The sequence below is a fragment of the Perca flavescens genome, chromosome 8, assembly GCF_004354835.1.
Source record: "Perca flavescens isolate YP-PL-M2 chromosome 8, PFLA_1.0, whole genome shotgun sequence".
In the NCBI taxonomy this organism is placed as follows: domain Eukaryota; kingdom Metazoa; phylum Chordata; class Actinopteri; order Perciformes; family Percidae; genus Perca; species Perca flavescens.
In genome coordinates this window covers 33,935,212-33,956,875 of record NC_041338.1, presented here as the reverse complement: position 1 = coordinate 33,956,875, position 21,664 = coordinate 33,935,212, and the positions used below count along the sequence as shown (strand labels likewise).

Genomic DNA, 21,664 nt, shown 5'->3' with positions numbered 1-21,664 from the left:
GAGCATTGGTTTTGTTTGTGAAGGCTCTTGGCACAAACACAGGTTGTACTGAGCTTACAGTAAGTACAAAAATGTATTTAAATTATTTTTGTCATGGTATTTTACCCCAATTTTCGATTTGATGTGAGCTGCATACATGGATAACCTGGTTTGAATGAGTTAATAATGATGTAACAGGGTGGTTGGTTCCTTGACATGCTGTTATTTTTAATGCAACAAAAAAAGAGCATACATGTGCCAACAAAACGCCAAAAAAAATAAAAATAATAAATACTCTCGGTTCCCCCCGAATGTCTTTACCACTATATCAGATTCCTTTCGGATTTATTAAAATTTAAAGTCGACATGAGGCGAACCAAGCGGATACACAGCACAACAGACTGAAACACATAACATTAAAGAAGTCAAATGGATGCTGAATTCGGCATTCTTTTCGTACAATATCTAGCGGTAGTTTAAGAGATATTTCAAATGTAACAGTTGGATCACAATGGTGACCGTCGCCCTCCGAGCAGTGCTCTGTACGGCCAACAATGTGGAAGCAACAGGAGAAGAGAAGAGAATAGAAAAACAATTCTGCTTATAAAAAAAAGTCATTCGTGGTGAATCAAAAACATGCCGAATGAATCAGTAGCTACTTGGGATTTCACGGAGATCCAAAGTTGTGTTGTTTGTTCAACATATTTTGTCAGGTAAGAGAGCAAGCTTTAAATCGATACATCTTCAATGGAAGTTAAGCTAGACAACAGGTGCATGTTGTTTGGGCACAAGACTCACCTTCTGCTGCCGCCGGGCCATGTCGGTGGGCTGCTTGGCGTTGAACGGGTAGGCTATGCACCGCAGGACGAACACATAAATTTGCAGTTTAATTTTCCTCTCCTGTTCCTCCCTCTGGATCCGCTCTCGCTCTTTCCTCTCCTCTTCCTCCTCGACTGTAGCGCCGCTGTCTTTTTCACCTTTGCCGGGGGCACCTCCAGGTGCAGGGGACTGTCGCCGCTGGCCGCCCGCCCGGCTGTTGTTCCCACGTTTCCCCGCCGAGGTAGCGGCCGCTTTCCTGGGAGCCTCCTGGACAACTTCTGGGTCGGACTCCCCGCCGGTGTCTTCGCTGGAGGACGGGTCCAGCATGGTTCACTCACGGCGTTAAAAAACCTCCGGTTCAGACCGAAAGATACAAAAGAAAAGAGAGAAACAACTGTTGTGAGCTTTTTTTTTTTTTTTTTTTTTTTTAAGTTTGTTTGTTTTAGTCGACGTGGCGTTAACGGCTGCACTTTGCCAACCCACGGTCCTTCCCTGCTGCGGTCGTTGAGCGTTTGGAGCCAAGAACCGAAAGAAACGTTGTTGTTTTTTTCAGATGTGGGAGGAGTAGCCTATTAACGGTTAATATACGGAGGTTGTCGCCGCATGCTTCGTTCAGTCGCACCGGGGGATGAGTGCTGGAATGGCAGCGCGCCCCCGACGCTCTGGCTGCTGCACGGAGCTCGCGCGCACTGCGAATGAGCGCTCTCCAGCAGCGCACACAGGTGAGCAACCTGTAGCTGCGCCACAGATAGGAGAACACGATGAGTAAGAGGGCTCACTCTGTCGCTGTTTCCTGAACCACAACACTGTCACTTAACACTTGCGAGTCTTCTTTATATTTTATGTTGAAGACGACCAGTGGTGGAAAAAAGTCCTCAGATCCTTTACTTATAAGTAGCCTAGTGATCTAAAAAATACTCAGCATTTTAATGTTGTAGTTCATCAATGTGGAGCATATTTTAAAGGTGCTCTAAGTGATGTGACGCGTTTTTTAGGCTACAACATTTTTTTGTCACATACAGCGAACATATCTCCTCACTATCTGCTAGCTGCCTGTCCCCTGAACACACTGTAAAAAACATCTCCTCACCATCTGCTAGCTGCCTGTCCCCTGAACACACTGTAAAAAACATCTCCTCACTATCTGCTAGCTGCCTGTCCCCTGAACACACTGTAAAAAAAAATCTCCTCACTATCCGCTAGCTGTCTGTCCCCTGAACACACTGTAAAAAACATCTCCTCACTATCTGTTAGCTGCCTGTCCCCTGAACACACTGTGTGACGAAAAATGTTGTAGCCTAAAAAACATGTCACATCACTTAGAGCACCTTTAAATAGTTTATATCCAACAGAGTGAAAAAAATGTATTTCCCTTTGCAGGATCAATAATGTATGTCCTAATCTTATTTTGAGTAGTATTGTACTGCATCATATGATACAAGGATATTTTTACGTAAAAAAGAAACCAGTATCTATGATGGTCTATGGCCAGCTGCACGATATGAGGAAATAGTCAATGGTGAATATCGTGATAACAATATTTGCGGTAAAACACATTGTTTGTGGAATTAAAACAAATTAAATGAAATCATTTCCAACATTTTATTGAACAAATTAAACATAGAATATAAAACCATTAAAACTGCACCATTAAAAAATAATGACATTTTTAACACAAGAAATCTCTGTTGAGTGTCTTTCGTGATAGCCTTCTGCAATGTGTATATTGCGCCAATTGATTTTGTGATGACGTTAAAAAAAAAACAATATATTGTGCAGCCCTAATGCAGAGACTGTGTAAGTGAAGCCAAAACTTCTGGATCGCCCCCTGGTGGCTGGCTGCGGCACAGCCCATAAACCCCGCCCCCTCCATGTAGGGATGGGACCATAGACAGTATATAAGAATGGACCAACAGATCTCGTTGCTCTGGACGGAGACCAGTCAAGTCTATTAGAAGCACTTTTCCGGTGATAGCCAGCTTTACTGAGCAGCCTCCAACTGAGCTTGAAGACGTAGATGTGACGTGAGCAACCTGTCTGAAAGTTGGAAGTCTTCTGGTAGCTGTGCCAAGAGAAATCTCAATCATTCCCAATCTTACAGAGATGGAGAGTGTAGGTATATGTAAGGAGATAACATGGGCACAGGCTAATTATTTATCACTAACATGCTAGTTAACGTTAGTAATTAAACCTAAACAGCTCATGTAAGTCAAAACTGCCTTCAAGCTTATCTTGTACTACGGTAATTCCTCTACTATGTAACACAATTGTTAGCCTATTTTTACAAAAGCGTCTGCTACGGAGCCATAACGTGAGGTACAAGGTAATGGAGCCTTTTATACATTGTCGTGTTTCTTCAGAACTAAACAACGGACAAATAGAGTCTTTAAACGCTTCAGATGTAAATTTATTTGCTGTCAAAGTGGCGCCAAAATTTATGGGAGTCAATGGGATGCTAACGGGAGGTGATGTTTTGTAGCATCAAAATGGCACCATCAGAGGTTTGAGTTCTGAAACAAAGCGTACCCCCTTAGAGGGGACATGGACCAAACTAAAACATCAAAGTACAGGTCAAATAAAGTTTTCTCAAAGATGATTTCTGTCCTTTTGGGCAGTTCTGATCACGCAGATGTTGGTTCAAGGGTTCATTTTTTCTAAAACAAAATGTGTTTTTATTAGTTATTTGTTGCTATAACGGGGTGAAACATCATGATTGACAGATGTCAGGATATATAGCAAGTGCAAAGATTAAAGGTCCCATGGCATGAAAATTTCACTTTATGAGGTTTTTTAACATTAATATGAGTTATCCTGCTCTGCCTTTGAGAAAATGAAAGCTCAGATGGGCCGATCTGGAATCTTCTCCTTATGAGGTCAAAAGGAGCAAGGTTACCTCCTCTTTCTCTGCTTTGCCCGCCCAGAGAATTTGGCCCACCCATGAGAGAGAGAGAGACATCATGGCTTTCAAATGAGCAAAGTGGCAGTTGGTCAAGTTTGCCTCTGTCCCGTGGTAGCGAAACCAGCACACAACCTCACAAATTCACACATTAGCCTATATTTAGTTTCTGGTTTACCAACAGAGTCACGCTGGCTGCGTCACCCTATTTCCACCATTTGTCCAGCTAAGCTAAACGGCTAAACATGAGACTGGTGTCGAGTTTATCATCTCTCTGCCAGAAATAAGCATATTTCCTATAATATCAAACTATTCCTTTAAGATTTTCATCACATCAAACCAAATGTTGGTACTGTTTACAGCAGGCATTCCTTCTGCTACAGCCATCAAACATATTTACGCTAACCAATTATCTCTTGATCTGCTGTAAAGGTTTGTATTGTCAAAGGCGGAGTCTGCCATCAGCGCTTAATTTAAATGGCTTGCATACGCTCAAGAATAAATAATTTCTGTAAAATCTCATAGTTTGGTTGCTTCCTTCAGATTTTCATGTCCTCTGTATAGTTTTACATTCCCCACTGCAAGACTGTGACTCACAACACGTGGTGAAGTCCCTCCCCTTCACCATTGGACCTTATTTCAGGAAAAAATTAATAAAAAATGAACGGTAGTGAACGGGGAGAGACAAATATTAATTTATCCCATTTGAATTGAGCCATGAATTACACACGTTTTCCATTCAGTTTAAAAGATAATTTCGCAAGTGAGAAAGTCTTGTAAAACTTTGTTGAAGTAGCCTGTACAGTAAGACTTTGAACGAATGCAGGCCTATTTATTAGAAAGACTCCTAACCCCAAAGTCGCATAAGTGATGTCTCTCTAAAGCTACAATGTCGGTGTGATTCGTACCGGGATGTAACGTTACTCGGACAAAGACTCTCGGCTAATAAAAAGACGCTGGATAAAACACATCAGCTAAGATATTGTTACATATGTGACAATATAAACATGTGTTGTGGAACATAGCTAAGCCAGCTAGCTAGCTAGCCTAGCATCAAGCAAGGTGACGTATACTGTGAGAGACGAGCTATGTAGTTCACCAATCACCAAGCGGTTTCACACAAAACTAGGTGGTACTACGGCAAACTGAGACTTTTTTTCGCTGTTCACTACCATACATATTTTTTACGAAATAAGGTGCCATGGGGTCCACTGGAAGGGGAGGGACTTCGCTGTCTGGTTAGGTGAACACCCACTTTTGCAGGTCAGGAGTGGGATGTTTTTACCCGCTACGTGAAACCTCCTCTTGCATAGACAATCTTTGACTGGAAAGGGAAGCAACATGTAGATTGAACTCCCACTCAACCAAAGATCCTCTATAGAGCTGGAACAGAAAAAAACATTTACAGATATAGGCCTCAGAAGTTAAAAAAAATAAATAAAAAATATCGCAAGCCATATGAATACGGTTTTAAAGTTTTATTATCACTAACAAACAAAAATAATTAGGCACTTTATCTCCATCATTCAAACAACAAACAAAACAGTAAAAGAAAGGTGTGAAAAGGTCACACCGACGGATTTATTAAGATGGAAAACATTTGGAAAGTGTTTAAAAAAAAAAATCTTATAAAACAAGATTTGATCACACATCCTTTACACTTAATTTATGTATTTGTTATTTCACTGTTGTTACTTATTCAATTATTTCAGTTGATATTATGTGACTTAAGATTGTGAATTTCTAATGAGTTAATGGATAGGGCTGTATCAATTAAAAAAGGTGGATTTAACAATTTAAAGTATAAAAAAATTACATGTTTCTAAGAAATTCTAATATTTTGTCCATTTATGTTAACGAGGGTGGTTCAAAACAGTTGAGCTAAAACTACAGCCTCTAACATTACCATAAAGTTCACATAACAATGATCTGAAACACGTAATAAAGGAAGACTCTATTGCTTTATTTAAATAGTTAGGTGTATTATAATCATACCGCATATTTACACAGTATATGTAAATAGACTGTGTTGAAAGGCTGTAATTTAGAGACGCTGTGGCCACTAGAGGTCACTGTTTTTCTGGTGTTTTTCAAATTAGAGCCTTCCATACAGAAGGACTTTACAGAGCAACATATGTGTGTGTGGGGACCAAGTTTTCCAATTTGACAGCTCAAGTAAATCCAAAAAATAGAAAAAAAAACAAAAGATCAGTTCTAAAAGGCATCAAATACTAACAACATACCAACATAAAAAAAACACGTTTAATTAAGAGATGTCAGTTTGTCATTCTCCCAATAAAAGTCCTTTTGTCAAGGTTTTCTCATATTTCCTTTGATCACTGCAGCAGACCGAGCTGTCTGACAATATTCCAGCAGACACAGAGCAATATAATTCAATCCAATTTGGTTGGTATTTGTGTCCATCTGATGAATGGAAAAAGTCCATTATCCACTCTCCTTTCAGGTCTCGTTTGTACTCCACTAACTCCTGCGAGATGTTCCGCTTTCTTCACCAGTTAGTTAGATGGGAGTCTTGCATTGCCAGACCTTCCTCCACAGCGCTGCGGAGGAGGCTCTGGCCAGTCCACACAGCATTCCGGGATGGGAAGGAAACCGTGCTCTGGTTTATTGGCATTTCTGTAAACCAATCATAATCTTCTTGGGCGGTGCTAAGCGCCGTACAGAGCAACGGTGCCTCAGCAAAGTAGCCTCCGGAAGGAACTTGTTTTGGTGGAACATGTGTACGATCAAAAGTTGTTTTAGTCGTGCAACAGAAAACTCAGATTGGACAGATAGTCTAGCTAGCTGTCTGGATTTACCCTGCAGAGATCTGAAGAGCAGTTAACCGTAGTCCTCACAAATCCACCAGAGTTTAAAATGCCATAAAGAACACAAAGAAACAACACAAAGACACAAAAAGAAAGCAGAAGGTAACGGACATCCGGGCGAAATGAGAAACATCCAGGGGAAATGTGCCGGCAAAACCAAACACTAGGAGCTAAAAGAGGCTAAAAATCTCTGTAGAACTGCAGAGATGGTGATAATTATCTGTGGATTCATTACCACAAGTGACAACATTCACATTTTATGTAATCATTTGACAATAGAGAGCTTTCAGTTCAACTTTAACTTCTCCGTGCCACCAGCCTCCTTAGAGCCCTTTAAACAACACATTCTCATGAACAGGTTTGTATGATATATATTTGTATGCCTTTTCACTATGAATGTATAAGTAAAAAGTCCTTTAAACAAACCTTTTGGGGGTCAATTCTTAATGTAAACATGAACCTGGTGCATTAAAGAAAATATTTAAGGGTTCCTTCTTGCTTGTATAATTTACAGCAGAAGTTCTCTAAGAATCTCTTTTATATCCAAGCAAAGCAAAATTGGTATTGTAAATTTCCCCAACCTAATTCATATTAAATGAAATTGGAAATGAAATCCAATCGGGACTTTGTGAATCGGAATCGAATCGATTCAGGAAATCATTTCCGATTACCAAGACCTAGTGGTTTGGATTAAACCCCTCCCGATACACGAACGCAGTTTCCTGGGTGAGAGTCTTGTGTTTTCCCAGGGACACAAACTACGCTCCCCCGCCTGAAAGCGCTGTGTTTTATGACCCACCCATCCGCCCCGACATCCTCCCTAGGCGGACCAGAGCGTTCTTATACAGCGGCAGTCAATGTGGGGCATACTGCAATAAATACGTGGTATACATACGAATCAAAGTGCATTATTTTTCGTAGCTATGTGTACGAATTGGTTTATGAGAACAACCTGCTTTAAAAAGTCCCTGAGCCTCACATTAAGATCCATGCCAAGCACCCATCATCAGGGTGCAGTGGAGTTGAACTCGGGGAGGAGCGGCGCCCAGTCAGGGTACGTATTCAGGGAGAATAACGGCACTCCCCACGTCGTCACGGCCAACAGGGTGGCAAGGACGCCGATCACGTTGACGCCAAGCCCCGCCTTCACCTGCAGCAGCAATCAGACATCGAAGTTACAGCTTAACATTTGTTGAATTAAATTTCATACTGATTTTTTTTGTGTGCATTGCAGCCAGTGTAGGATTCATGAATGAGTAAATGATATCTGTTTTTTTGTTTCTGTGGTTGTACTATAGGACTTACCATGTCCATGACGGTGATGTGTCCGTAGCCGAACACGATGGCGTTGGGCGGGTTGGACACCGGCAGGAGGAAGGAGTAGGATGTGCAGAGGGTGGTGGGGATCAGGACGTACAGCGGGTTGACATGGATGGCCTCAGCCTAAAGAGAGACGGAACACACAAACATCAGTCTGAATATTGACTGCTGCTTCGTTATTCAACAACGTCAGTGATCGAATTGGGATTGTCATTTGTCCGCCTGTTTTGCTCATCGTTCATTCATTCTTTACACTTAATACAAAGGAACAAAAATGCGAGTTACACGAGATGATAGCTGACTCAGGGTGATAGACTCAGGGTGGGCATGCTAACAAGTTTTGGTTTGAGTTGGTTGGGATTAATAACATATCAAACTTTGTTAGGAATAGACAGACTAACTTAAAATCACTCCTGCAACATAATGCTGTTAATCGGTATGTTCAATGTATTTCAAACACTCCTAGTTCCTCTACAACAGAACAGCTATATAGTGTCAAATCATAACAGATGTTATCTCACGATCACTTTACAGATAGAGTAGGTCTAGACCCCTCTTTATAATTAACAGAGACCTAACAATTCCCCCCAAGATCAAGCATTTGGTGCAACAGCGGCAAGAAACAACTTCCTTTCAACAGGCAGAAACTTCAGACAGAACGTGGCTATTGGTGGGCGGCCCTCTGCCACGATCGGTTTGTACAGAAATATGACTCGTAATAATTATAGCATTGGGTAAAATTTAATGACATGATGAACAGTGGCTATTATAGTAACAGTAACGATAGTAAACTATGACTAATAATAATAGTAGTAGTAGCAGCAGTGGGTGTGGAGCAGGACCACCGAAGCAGCTGCAACCACAATCCAGGTGCCACCACAATCCAAGAAACACTTGTTTGTCGTGCTATTGTCTCCTGATAGCTCAACTGGAAGTAGCTTGTTTAGCAATTCATTGGCAGAGTGATGATTTTTTAGACCACAGTGAACACTGACTGAAATGTTTTTTTTATGAACGCATGGATACTTATTCTTTAAATGTGTCACCATTGTAAACCATTTCAGGCTATAACTGCTTTAATCCAAGTACAGTTGCCGTCCTGCACAAAGGAGCGAGCTACAAACCTTCCAGAGCCGTGTGACATGCCCACGGGTTAACATTTGATACGAAGTAACACATGAATTGGAACACATGTATTTTAGGGACAAGGTGTTCAAGGAGCTGCAGCAGAATGTGGCATGTTGTTCTTGGCAGAGTAAATGTGTGAACCCGAATGAATAACAAGATGTTCAGCCAACTAGCTGATGTATCAACGAGTGCTACTGAAAAAAATAACCGATAGCTGATCAACATGAATGTTATTGGCCTAACAGTGAGCTGAATTTTGAACTCATAGGACACTTAAGGAACTGAAAAGGAAGTGCACCCAAAGATAAAGTATATGTTTTTACAACTCTTGTACCTGCTTGTCTGAGCACCTTGCACTACTAAAGTAATTGTATATATTAATGTAATAATAATAATATAATAACATAACAACACTTTGACTTTTGCCGTCAGAGTGTAGATACAGTATGTACATTATGTCTGCTGCCAGCTGTCTGCTATCTAAAGATCAGTTTCTGTGCTCCTTAGACTGGATGTGTTCAGGGGCTTGAAGTCACAGCTTTTTTTGGCCACCAGCCACTATGGCAGCTGAATTTTAAAATCCACTAGCCACACAGGCTTTTTTTTTACCAGCCAATTCTTTTTTTTGCTTCATAAAGATGAAACACAGGAAATGCACGAGCATCGTTCAAAATTGACTAATCGTCCGCAGCCACTGTGTCCAGCAGAGTGTCAGTGCAGTGTAAACCACAGTGGACCTACCAGAGGAGAGAGGATGGGGAGGAAGATGGTGATGGTGGCGGCGTTGCTGGCGAACTCTGTTACTGTGGTGACGATGATGCAGGCGATCGCGATCGTGGCCAAGACTGGCAGTTCACCCAGAGGTGTCAGAAGCTCGGCCACCCACAAAGACAGGCCCGACTCCTGCGCACATACACACACACACACACACACACACACACACACACACACACACACACACACACACACACACACACACACACACACACACACACACACACAGACACACACACGTTTAATGCATGTTTATGTCTGGTTTCAAGTGTTTGGTGTTTTAAGCCCCCAATGTCGTCTTGAGGCACTAGGATTAGGCAATGGTTAGGATTAAGGTTAAGGTTCAGTGAGATTTCTGCCACTACCCAAATACAATCAGCGTAACTTGAATTTAGTTTGTTCTGCTCCCAGCTTTAAAGTTTCACAAATATAACTTAATGTTCATTCATTTCTTTTCTGAATCACTTTGCAGAAACATGCTGTCATTTTATTGTGACCGGAGACGACAGAAAACCGGCTTGGAAGCAGGTACCGGTAAATTAAAGTTCCTTCTATTCCCAATGAGTCATACAGTATCAGAATGCATATCTTTGCTTTGTGTTTCTTAGCCAAAGACTAAAGGCCAGAACAGAACAGACCTACATAACAACTTCACTGGTATCTTTAAATGATCTAATGAAAACTCTTCTTACAGACTGGCATTGAAATAAACTGGTGTCTCTTCAGTCTGTAAACAAGGACATGTATACAGGGCCGTAGCCAGGGTTTAGAAATTGGTGAGGTCCAGGGCTACAACTAACATTTAATTATTATAGTTACTTTTTACATTAAAAAAAACATATGGTTGAATAAATTTTGCAGTACCATATTACTAATCTGTGTGTGTGTGTGTGTGTGTGTGTGTGTGTGTGTGTGTGTGTGTGTGTGTGTGTGTGTGTGTGTGTGTGTGTGTGTGTGTGTGTGTGTGTGTGTGTGTGTGTGTGTGCAGATTTGTGAAAGTGCTTTTGATCTCTTTATCTAACTCTCAAGAAGAAAGAAAAATAAGCCGAGAAGAAACTAAGCACATTTCCCAAGATGTTGAATTATTCATCATCCTCCTTTTGAAAGAGTTAACATGTTTTAGTCTTTTAAGAACATCAAGTGAAAGTATAAAGTTTATGTTACACAGACACACTTGGCGGCTTACCTTTGTGCCTTCAGCGAGTGCAAAGCCTCCGCCGACCAGCAGCGCCACTTTCCACGGCATTAAGGCCTGGAAATTATCCCAGGAGATCATGGCCTCTGGATGGAGAGAGATAAAAAAATATATATATCCTATCAGCCTTGAAAAACAGATAACATGTTCAGAATATTATCTATGATATGTCTGTATTAAGTGAAGGTAGTACTTGAGTAAATGTACTTAGTTACATTCCACATCTGGTTACCGTCTGTGGATGTTGTAGTTGACTAACCTACCGATCACAGCTAAATTGTAACGTTGTGTGTATTCACCATATTGTCTGGAAGGTCCGTAGGCGGGTATGATGAAGAGGAGGAGGCCCAGCAGCAGAGCCACAGTCGCGTCAGTGATGTAGCCTGTGTGACTGTTCAAGACAAGGACAGAAAAACAGGAATTCAGTGAAAAGACCAAAACCAATAATGTTTTATTCCATGTACTTTCTAGTACTAGTGGATCAACGGGAAGTACATTTTCAGGATAAAGCCTGACATCCTACATCTCTGTGTGTTGCCGTTCTCAAAATCCCTTCGCTATGGGAAACAACAACAACAACAACAACCTTGGAGCTAGTCAGCTACACGCTGAAAATATCAAGTTTTGAAGAACATTTGGATCGTGCAACAAGGCAGGCCTGTTTGGTTCTTTAAGGGAATGATTGTAAAGATTTACAATGAATATGTTTAGGGCATTTCCTCTCTAACCGGGACGTTTTGGGACTGATTGGCGGAGACTGCTGTGGACGAGGTACACACGGCGATACACTGGTAAGAGCAAATGACGTTTAACCATGTATCCAGCTAATTTAAATAACTCACATTACAGTATTACAGTTGACCATTTTACAGAGCCACAATCGCTGCGTCCGAAGCTTAGCGACAATTTTGATTGGTTTAAAGAAATGCAAACAACCCAGAGTGTTATTTTCTCCTATCCCAGCATGTATCTGTGGTGTAGCCGCAGCGCTGTGGAGACATAGGTCTGGCAATGCGAGACTATATACTTTCTGACTTCCCTACCCAAGCCCATTGCTTCCTACTGAAGATGTAAATACTTAGTAAAACATTATATATAATTTAATCTTTAAAAAAGTCTCAGTGATTTCCTAAAACAGCTGCTCACTGTTGTTTTTTATCAAACAAACAGGAGGAAATAGTGCATTTGTTGGAGACTATTTTCAGCGGCGGATTAGTCTACATTTGGTGCTGTTGTGAGTATTTGTGGCAGCAGCAAGACGGTGTGTGTGTGGAATTGGGTCAAAACAAGCTGCAGTGAAAAAAACAAAAAAAGAATAATTAATGTGACTCACTGAGGGAAGAGAGAAGCCCAGCCTGGCATGAAACCTGGAGATCTGGTCAACCACAACAACACCATCGTCAAGAAAACCACCGCAGTGACGATCTCCTGAGAGCTGGAGGGTGGGATAAAAAAGGAGCAATGAATGAATGTATGAGTAATGAAAGGGTGGATGAGTAGTTAAAAAAAATGTTGGGTGCGTGGATTGATAACGAGAGATTGGAGAGTCAATGTGAATGATGATTGAACAGATAACTGAATGAATGGACGTATGACAGACTGAATACATGAATGAATGTAGAAATATATGCTATAACTAAATGAATGGATGGGTGAATGCATGACTGGACATATAGCCCAACTAAAAGAATGAAGGAATGAAGGAATAATTAAAAAAGTGAATCAATGACCGTATGACAGATTGAGTTAAAGAATAAATAAACACAAACGTAACTGACTGTCAGAATGAATGAATAAGTAAATAAACAAATTAATGATTGAATTAATTAAAATATTAACTGAATGTATAAATGAACTGACAGAATGTAAGATTGATCTATGGATGTATGAGTGAAGAAACATAAAACTGTCACTGAATGAACATATGAAAGTTTAATTAATACATGAATGAACTTTTAACTGACTTCTAACTAAATGAGCAAATTAATTAATAACGGTAGGATGGAATGATTTCAAAAGCATATGTATGAATGGATGAATTAATAAATGATTGAACATATAACTGAATAAATAAGGAATGACTAAATAATTAAACATACTGTATAACTGATTGGATGTATGAATAAATCCATTAATTTAATCCTTCATACATTAAAGAACACATGTATTTACGTGCTCTGGTTTATTGGCATTTCTTTAAACCAATCACAATCATCTTGGGCGGTGCTAAGCGCCGAGCGGAGCCACGGTGCCTCTGCAAAATAGCCTCGGGAAGGAACTTGTTTTGGTGGAACATGTGTACGTTCAAAAGTAGTTTTAGTCGTGCAACAGAAAACTCAGATTGGACAGATAGTCTAGCTAGCTGTCTGGATTTACCCTGCAGAGATCTGAGGAGTAGTTAACCATAGTCCACCGGAGGTTAGAACGCCAACACAAAGACAGAGGAAGTTGACGGACATCCGGCCGAAATGAGGGACATCCGGCAGAACTTCCGGCGGCACCGGAGCAATCCCAGAAGTGGAATGTCGTGTATATAGACTACTACGGACAAAGGTCCGCAGTTTCACTTATTAAAAGTCATCAACCGCGGCAGTGGCAACTTTTTTCTCCACTGTGCAGTAGACTCGCAGTAACTCTGGTGGTGCCTATTGAGCTCAGGCTTGTACACGGGAGGGGTAGAGTACGCGCAGTCTATATTGGAAAAAGTTACCAACCCTGCCTTTAATACGTGAATGTAAATGAATGAACATATAAATGATTGAATGTATGAAGGTATGAATTAAGAAATATATACATGAACAAATAAATAATAGAACATATAACTGAATAAATGAATGAATGAATGATCACCTCATGGGTCCCAGCGACCTGTACTCTTCTTCAATCACTTTTCTTGCTGCTGCCTCTTTCTGAGACTGCTCTCCTCCACGTTGACACAGGAACCTGAAGCTGTGTGTATGTGTGTGTGCACAGACAGATTATATTATTGGCAGGCGACAGACAAATGCTCACAGTGAACGAAATGATTGACTGTGATTGGTTGAACGCCCACATAGGCACACGGCGCCGACTGGCTAATGAAGAGATTGCTGAGCATGTGCGGAGTTCAGCGGCGCTCACAATTAACCTGTCCGACACCTTCACACTGCTAATGCTAACATTAGCATTGCACTCAGACCTCAGCCTCAGGTTGTGTCAATATATGAAAGCAGGAATCACGGACTTCTGGGATGATATCTTAAATATTTAGCAAATGTAAACTGAATTATTTACATATTCAGAATGTTCTTGCAAGGTTTACAGTTTGTTCTTCAAAGGGTGATTTCAGTACCTTATTTGCCTATGCACTGGTGTCAAAGTGACCAATGTGAGCAGTTTTTGCCGCTGACATGCTCAGATTATTATTCTATATAACTGTGTCTAACAACATTATGGAAAGGATCCCTTCAGAAATAGAAGTTTTTGTTAAAGAGTAAAGTCCTAAAGTACCGAGGACTAAACCAGAGTTTACTAATTAAACCTATTATTTTATTATTTATTTATTATTTTATTATTATCCTTATTTTAATACTTGTGGTATAAAGTTTGGGAGCAATTCAGCCATGTGTGTGTTATGCTATCTCTATTTATGACATTCCTCAATAAGATAAACATAAGATAAATGATTAATAGTTCATTAAAGTGGAATTGGACACACACTGTATCTGTACAACAATAAAAACGTGTGTGAGAAGTGATAAAAATGTGATGAATGTCTATAAAACACATATAGGACTTGATTGGCGGAGCAGATGGGGTGTTGACACTCACTCTGAGCCAAAGAAGAGCCAGTACAGCCATATCCATGTCAGCAGCAGCATGATGACACTGATGGGCAGGCACAACACCAGCCAGTTCGCAAAGTTAATGCAGTTGCAGTTCGGGTAAACCCTGAAATTAAACACAGTGTTTGAGGATGGATTTAATTGCATTTTCTATTTTTATATCCACACAGAAGCTTTGAATCCTTTTGTAACCAGAAGACTGAATTAAGCAAAACATCCTTCACAGGGGAATTTTAAATTACAGTTTTATATTTAGCAAATACTAACCCTGGAACAGATTGAGTTTTATTCATTTTGTGTTCATTTTTAATGATTATTTCACGTCCCCTTTTCTCACTCAGCATGTCCGGTGCACCACTCACTGGTTGAGGTACTCGGAGAAGATGAGGTTGGGCGAGGTGCCGGGCAGTGTGGAGATGCCTCCGATGTTGGAGGAGTAGGCGATGCCGAGGCACATGGCTTTACACATCATCAGGTCCTGTTTACACCTGCTGAGAGCTCCCGGCTGAGGCACAGCAACATGCAAGACAACCCCGGTGTAAAACATTAGCCAGCACAGGAACTAGTGGATAGGAACTAATCACATAAGTTGTAATAGTAGTAGTGTAGTAGCAGTGGCATTAGATAGAAGTAAGAAAATAGGATTAGATAGCAGTAGCTTTAGTAGAATAAATAAGTTGACAATCTGCTGTACTGTCAGGTTATTGTTTTCATAGTATATTACATCTTTGACTTCCAGCTTGCTTGTACTTGCGACATTCATTCTTGCATTCTCGCTGCTTCTATTCAATTTGATTGTCATTGACACAATTTCCAACAAACATTGCAAATACACAGTAGATTAAAAAAGACACATTATTAACATTATCAACATTATTTACAGGCTCAGAATTATTGTGAATTATATCATAAGATTCAGCTACTACTGCTATTTCTTCTACTACTGCTTAAATCTGACACTACTAGTGCACTACCAGGGCCTGAATGTTAACTTTTTTGGCCACCAGCAACGCAGGCTTTTTATCAGCCAATTTTTGATGAATCGTGGTCCTTAAACACTTCTGATTTTAAGTTTTAGTCCCGATTGCAAAAGGATTTCACTTTGACCAATAATTAAATATTAATTTACCTTGTTTTCCTTTTTTAAACGTAAAAAATGATGGGTTTGCGTACAGTAAAAGCTAGGAGTCTGTGTTACCTTATTTGACAGAAATCTGTGCATTTACCTGTTATTTCTAAAAATGTGATAAACACAAATGCATATTAGGCTTGAGTAAATAAAACCCCAATTAACAAAACTGGTTTATAAATAATATATTATTTAAATATATTTAAATAAATCACAGGGAGAGTCTGATGCAGCCTGAATCTGGAGATAAAACTGAGATTAGCTCTCCTATTCAAGTTTATGTGCTGCTTGTTCAACGGTTGTTTGTTAAATTGCACTTAAACACATTTAGAGAGGATTAGATTTGCTATTTTTATTCTTAATTATTATCATTTTGGTGCTGGAGATTTTCCTTTGGGGCTGGCTAAAACATCTTTGTGGGGGGCAAAAAAATCCTCTTTGCAGGAAAAACCCTGAATTCTTATTGGCTACACGCCAATGTGGCAGATAGATTCATCCACATTTGGCGCGTAGTCGGTTTTAATTTCAGGCCCTGAGTAGTAGTAGTAGTAGCAGCAGCAGCTGCAGAATCAGAAGTATCAGCCGTAATAACAGTAATATTATAGAAACAAACTGTAGTTTTTGTACCTGCGCTGCAACAGACTGCGACGGTGTCTGTATCTGAACACAAGTGTCTTCAGGAACATCTGGACGCTTCTGGTCACTGAGAGACAGAGAAATATAATTACATTAATTGTATACGGGATGTACTGCATTGATAAGAACCTAGAACGCTGCCTACACCAGAGGGACAGCGAAGGCAACAGATATGTGATCAATGAGCCACAGTGAACAGTAAAAAAAAATACAATCCTTCACATACCTCGCAGCTTCTTTCATCTTTTCAAAATGGCAGTCAGTTTCTGCAAAAAATAAAGTGAAAGTGATTCAGAGCACAAGACAAAACAAAAGTTTACTTGCAAAATAATTGTTTTCCTCAATGACATTGTTTTTGTTTTGCCGAAATCGCCATCAAAATTAGATTCATTTTAAAGCCCTAGTTTGTTATGAACTGTATGTCTCTCTGCCTGTTGCTTTCTTGGCCAGGCCTCTCTTAATTAATCTTAACTACTATCGACTTTCCTTTGAAATGTTCTTTTAATGTATTTCTTTCTATGTCTTGCTTATTTAAAGCACTCTGAACTGCTTTTGTGTTTACATTATTATATTATTATTATTATTATCTATATAATTAGTATCTTGGATTACATTAATACTGGATGAATCTGCAGTGCACACATGTGCAGCTTCACTTTTTTAAGTACTGTATGTATAAGCATGTCTCTAATCTTATACAGATATTATAGTTGCCCAAACATAACCATAGTTTACTTGCCATCAGTGTTGGACAAGCTGAAACGTTATGAATGAATCATTGCATGTTACTCAATACAAAAGTAATTGCATAACTAATTACTCAACAGCAAACGTACTACAGTATATATAGTTGACATTTTACCTGTTGTATGTACTAGAACTTCTTGTTGGAGTTGCAGGGTAACCTTTGAAATGTGATACCTGTGTTTCAGTACTGATACCGTGTGTTTATAAATGGTTAATAAATAATTTGCCCATGCTTTTTAGCTCAGTTTCAAGCCATAGATAAGAACACATTGTAGGTTGCCAGGTTATGAAATGTCTCCATGGGCCATTGTTTATCTTTTCTATTTGATAAGAAAGCAGTTTTAAATGTTGCTAATATATGTTCTACAAGGTAAGCGGTGATACCGTAGAAAAAACCCAAATAGTGGTTGGAAAATAATCTCAGAGTGTGTGTCTATAAAGAAATTCCTCTGTGTAAAAAAACTGAATAAAATGTAAGTCCAGGTACCGTCCAGCTGCAGGCCGGGGTTGTCTTCGCTGACACATCCCTCCTCCTTGGCCTTCAGGATCTGCTGGAGAACAGCCTCCACGATGGGCATCACCATGGCAACAGCCGAGGTGTTTTGGACCCACATGGAGATGAATGCGCAGCCGGACATGAAGCCCAACATCAACCTGAAGAGAAGACAGCATGGCAGGTCAGAGCAGGAGCGCTGATGAACGCCTCAAGATCGATGGTGTTTTAAGCCCCCAACGTTGACTTCAAGGCAGCACTGCGACCGTCGACTTCGAGGCACCTAACCTTGACCCTAACCATTGCCTAATCCTAGTGTCTTCCATGCAATGCTGCCTGGAAGATGACACTGGGGGCCGGAAACACCAAACACCCCACCTCGATCTGCTACTTTCTAACTAGAGCCGCACAATGCAAGAAAAATATATGATAAGTGATAACGTTGTTGAATATCGCGATAACGATATTAAAGTGTTCTGCATTTCTGCTGCTAAATACAATACAATGCTTGTTAAATTTAAAACAAATGAAAGGAAATGATTATTAATATAACATTCTTGTATTGAGTTGAATATAAAAGCCACCACAAAAAAAGAATGACAGTAACATTTTAAAGTGAAGTTTCTGCTGATATTTTCTTTCAATTAACATAAAAAATCTTGGAGTATCTTTTGCGATGTGTCGCAGCCTTTCGCGAAATGTTTATTGCGCCAGTTGATATCGCGATGATGATAAAAAACCAATATATTGTGCAGCTCTATTTCTAACCCCCAGTTACCACCTGGTCGACTGCAGCTGATCCATCCATCCATCCATCAATTGATTGATTCATTCAATAATTCAAAACAGACAAAAAATCTACTTAAACTTTCTGAATTGGAAAAATCATTTGATAAATGAATTGGGATGGTTAGGATGTAAAAGAAAATACAATCACGTAAAGCAAATACAAGTAAAAGTTTGGAGGTTTAAAATCAGATTCCTGAAATGTCTAAAAAGACACAAGTGAGTTGACGTGCTGTATTTTGTTCCAGGAGTCAGGTGAACCAAATTAAAAGACAACAAGTCCTATAAACCATACGACGATATGGCTTGTTTGTTCCTACCCTATTTGATGAAGTAGCGCCCCTAACAGTGGCGGAAATAAAACCTAATTTCTAAACCAGAGAAGGTCGGTCTCGGTTTTGAACGTATAGGATGCAATTTTAAACACACCTTTAATGTTGTGAAATGGTCGTAGTTTGGTTATGTTTGGGCACCAAAACTACAAGGGCTGTGATCGATTGAAGAAATTCTTAGTCGACTAACACTCATTCAATTGTTTCGACTAATCGATTAGTTGATTTAATCGATAGATCTGTAAATCTGAGTTTCTCCGCAAAGAGTTATGCAAAAGCACCACTTTAATTCTTGTGTTTACCAGAGATGTGCTCGTACGTTTCTTGGAAATAAGTCATTCAGCATGAAAAAAGCATCAAACATGACTAATCGACTAAAGAAATCTAAGTTGACTAATACCAAAACGACCGATTAGTCGACTAATCGACTAAGAGGGAGCAGCCCTAAAAACTACTTCGTTAAGTTTAGAAAAAGATCGTGGTTTGCGTTCAAATCAGATGCTACAATACTTCCTGAAGGTTACTCACGTGACGCTGACGGTTTCTTGTTGACGGTTAAAGGTTAAAAAGAACTCGCTGTTTACTTGTATTTTGAAAAAAGACTCAAACCCTGCTCTCCTGGGTTTGTTTGACCCATCCACCACCCCATCCTCCCTCCTTTCGCTGAAATGTGGCATTTTTGCATTTCGTCACCTTACTTTCTGCTTTGCTCCCGTCGTAATTACTACAGCCACTAGAGGGCGCCGTCACTAGAAACTAAAATATAGGTCGTAATTGCGGCTTGCACAACTTCCTCTGGGAGGGGAGGACAGTCTCTTGAAAGCAGTTCAACCACTAATGCACACTAAAATGCCAATTAAAATGTATCCTCTGTGGAAAATGTTTGAGAGAAAGGGTGGCGCTCACCATGCAGGGTTGACTCCCACCATGGTGACGAGCCTCAGGGCGACTCGGCGGTGGAGACCCCATTTCTCAATGGACGTGGCGAGGCAGATGACGCCCACCAGCAAGAAGTGGAAGTCTTTAAAGTACTCCTTCGCCACCTGGAGGAGTAACACAGGCAGAGAAAATAAGAGAGTAACACCGAACAAGTAATACAGGGAGAACAATAGTTTCAATCGTAGCAGATTGAGGTAGCTATAGCACCTCAACCTGCTTTATAATGAAAAAGACATGGAAATACCACTATTTACAATATGGGACCTTCAAAGGAACACATTTATCTATATATCTGTCAAGATAACGTGAAGAAAAATAGGTGCGCTGGGACAGAAGTGGGATATTTACAGTACCAGACATTTCAGCTAACGTAGTTGCCAAATGTTAGTGAGCATGTTGTTTCTTTTGTTAGTTTTCTTTACTTTCATAAGTCAAAAGGAGGGCTAGAGATTTTAAACACCATCTTTTTTTAAATATAGTAATAGCTTGGCCTGCTAAAGGACAGTTTGACTCACATGTGAGGACTTAATGATGCCAAAGGTGGGGAAGAGGATGGCGGGAAGCATGGCGGTCATGGGCAGAGGAATCACCTCTGTCATCCAGTATGTCGCCATCAGCAGCAACACAAAGGCACATTCTGCCTCCTGCAGGGACATCACACACACACACACACACACACACACACACACACACACACACACACACAGATGAAAACATCAGATTTGTACAGAGTGATTGTGTCCTCTTCCTCCGGTTTAACGGAACCCGACTGGGGGATTAACACCACCAACCGTTTATCTCGATAAACCAATTCCTATGGATGGAAACGTGCATTCATTCTCATTTTCTTTTACAGGTTTTCTGAAAATTCCGTCAACATTTTCGCTACAGTTGGAAACCTGGTTACTGTGTGCTATTTAAAGTTTGTTTTGCTGAAACACTGAGACTGAACCACAAAGATGTGCTGTAAAAAAAAAAAAAAAAAAAAAAACTAGGACCAGGAAGATGCCAAAAACCTTCTAATTTTTTTGAATTCATAATTCATAATTTTAAAACATTTATTAGTGCAGCTTTACTGTTACCTTACCAGAGAAATTACAACATTGATTTATTCATGGTAATAATTTAAAAAACATTGATTGGTGCAGCTTTGCTGCTACCAAAGAAATGACAACATATTTCATTGTATTACAGAACAGAGCAGTTTACTTTGAATCATTCATTTCAGAGAGAACTGCTTTTTAAATCATAATCATTGCTGATCTTTGCACTAGTCTGGTTGCCGACGTGTAAAGGAGACTCACCTTCGTCCCGATGACTAGAGGAAGAGGAAGCAGCAGCAGCGGTGCAAGGATAATCAGGGCGATGCTGCGATAGTTCCACAGTCCCCTTCTCAACCCCATTAGCATTTTCATTTTCTTATTGTGTTTTCTTCTCTTCTGTTCTGCAGGTTTTCTCTTGGTATCCTATTGCCGTTAAGCTAAAAGCGTCTCACAATGTCGTTGAGCTATCAGGAACACTGTGTCGGGGTTGGCCTGAAAGTGTCGGCGGTCACAGTTTATGTGTCCATATCTGCTGGGAGTTTTATGAGTAAGATTCCAAAGCTGCTTAGCGATCGCCGGTTATCTCTGTACCAACACAAAGGTGAGACAATGATGTGACACACATACAGCGCCTTTCATTTATGACACTTTAAAGGAGCTATATTAGTGGATATCGCACTTTAATCTATGTCTAGCCATCTCTGGAAGCATCAATGTGTTACTATTTGAGTGGGAGTTTCAGACAAACTCCAGGAAGCAACATCACAGCTGAAAGCTGAGATTCTGAGATGTTGTC

The 21,664-nt window shown here is 40.2% G+C and overlaps 2 protein-coding genes across 6 annotated transcripts in view; both read right to left on the bottom strand.

Moving 5' to 3' along the window:
• Positions 1-1,221, bottom strand: part of cadps2 (Ca++-dependent secretion activator 2) — a 245,374-nt gene extending 244,153 nt beyond the window's left edge. For all 5 annotated transcript variants that reach the window (XM_028586489.1, XM_028586486.1, XM_028586488.1 and 2 more), the window contains exon 1: positions 778-1,221. In XM_028586489.1, the coding sequence (XP_028442290.1) occupies positions 778-1,125 (348 nt within the window). In that variant the 5' untranslated portion in view covers positions 1,126-1,221. The remainder of the gene's footprint in view (positions 1-777) is intronic.
• A 6,307-nt stretch (positions 1,222-7,528) lies between these two features.
• slc13a1 (solute carrier family 13 member 1) lies at positions 7,529-21,228 on the bottom strand. Its single transcript, XM_028585262.1, has 15 exons — positions 21,130-21,228; positions 20,341-20,469; positions 19,793-19,929; positions 17,763-17,929; positions 16,755-16,794; positions 16,520-16,595; positions 15,126-15,268; positions 14,750-14,869; positions 13,790-13,888; positions 12,273-12,374; positions 11,239-11,330; positions 10,931-11,025; positions 9,712-9,873; positions 7,828-7,965; positions 7,529-7,672 (listed from the first exon to the last, which is right to left on the bottom strand). Exons 1-15 carry the CDS (start codon positions 21,226-21,228, stop codon positions 7,529-7,531), a joined length of 1,743 nt encoding a protein of 580 aa, XP_028441063.1.
• Positions 21,229-21,664: the final 436 nt, after the last annotated feature.

Excerpts from the sequence above, each read along its gene's own strand:
- slc13a1 (XM_028585262.1), bottom strand. The coding sequence starts at position 21,228 with ATGGGGTTGAGAAGGGGACTGTGGAACTATCGCAGCATCGCCCTGATT. Across the intron at positions 9,874-10,930 it reads CACTCGCTGAAGGCACAAAG|GAGTCGGGCCTGTCTTTGTG; the intron begins GTAAGCCGCCAA and ends GTATGTGCGCAG. Across the intron at positions 7,673-7,827 it reads ACATCACCGTCATGGACATG|GTGAAGGCGGGGCTTGGCGT; the intron begins GTAAGTCCTATA and ends TTGCTGCTGCAG.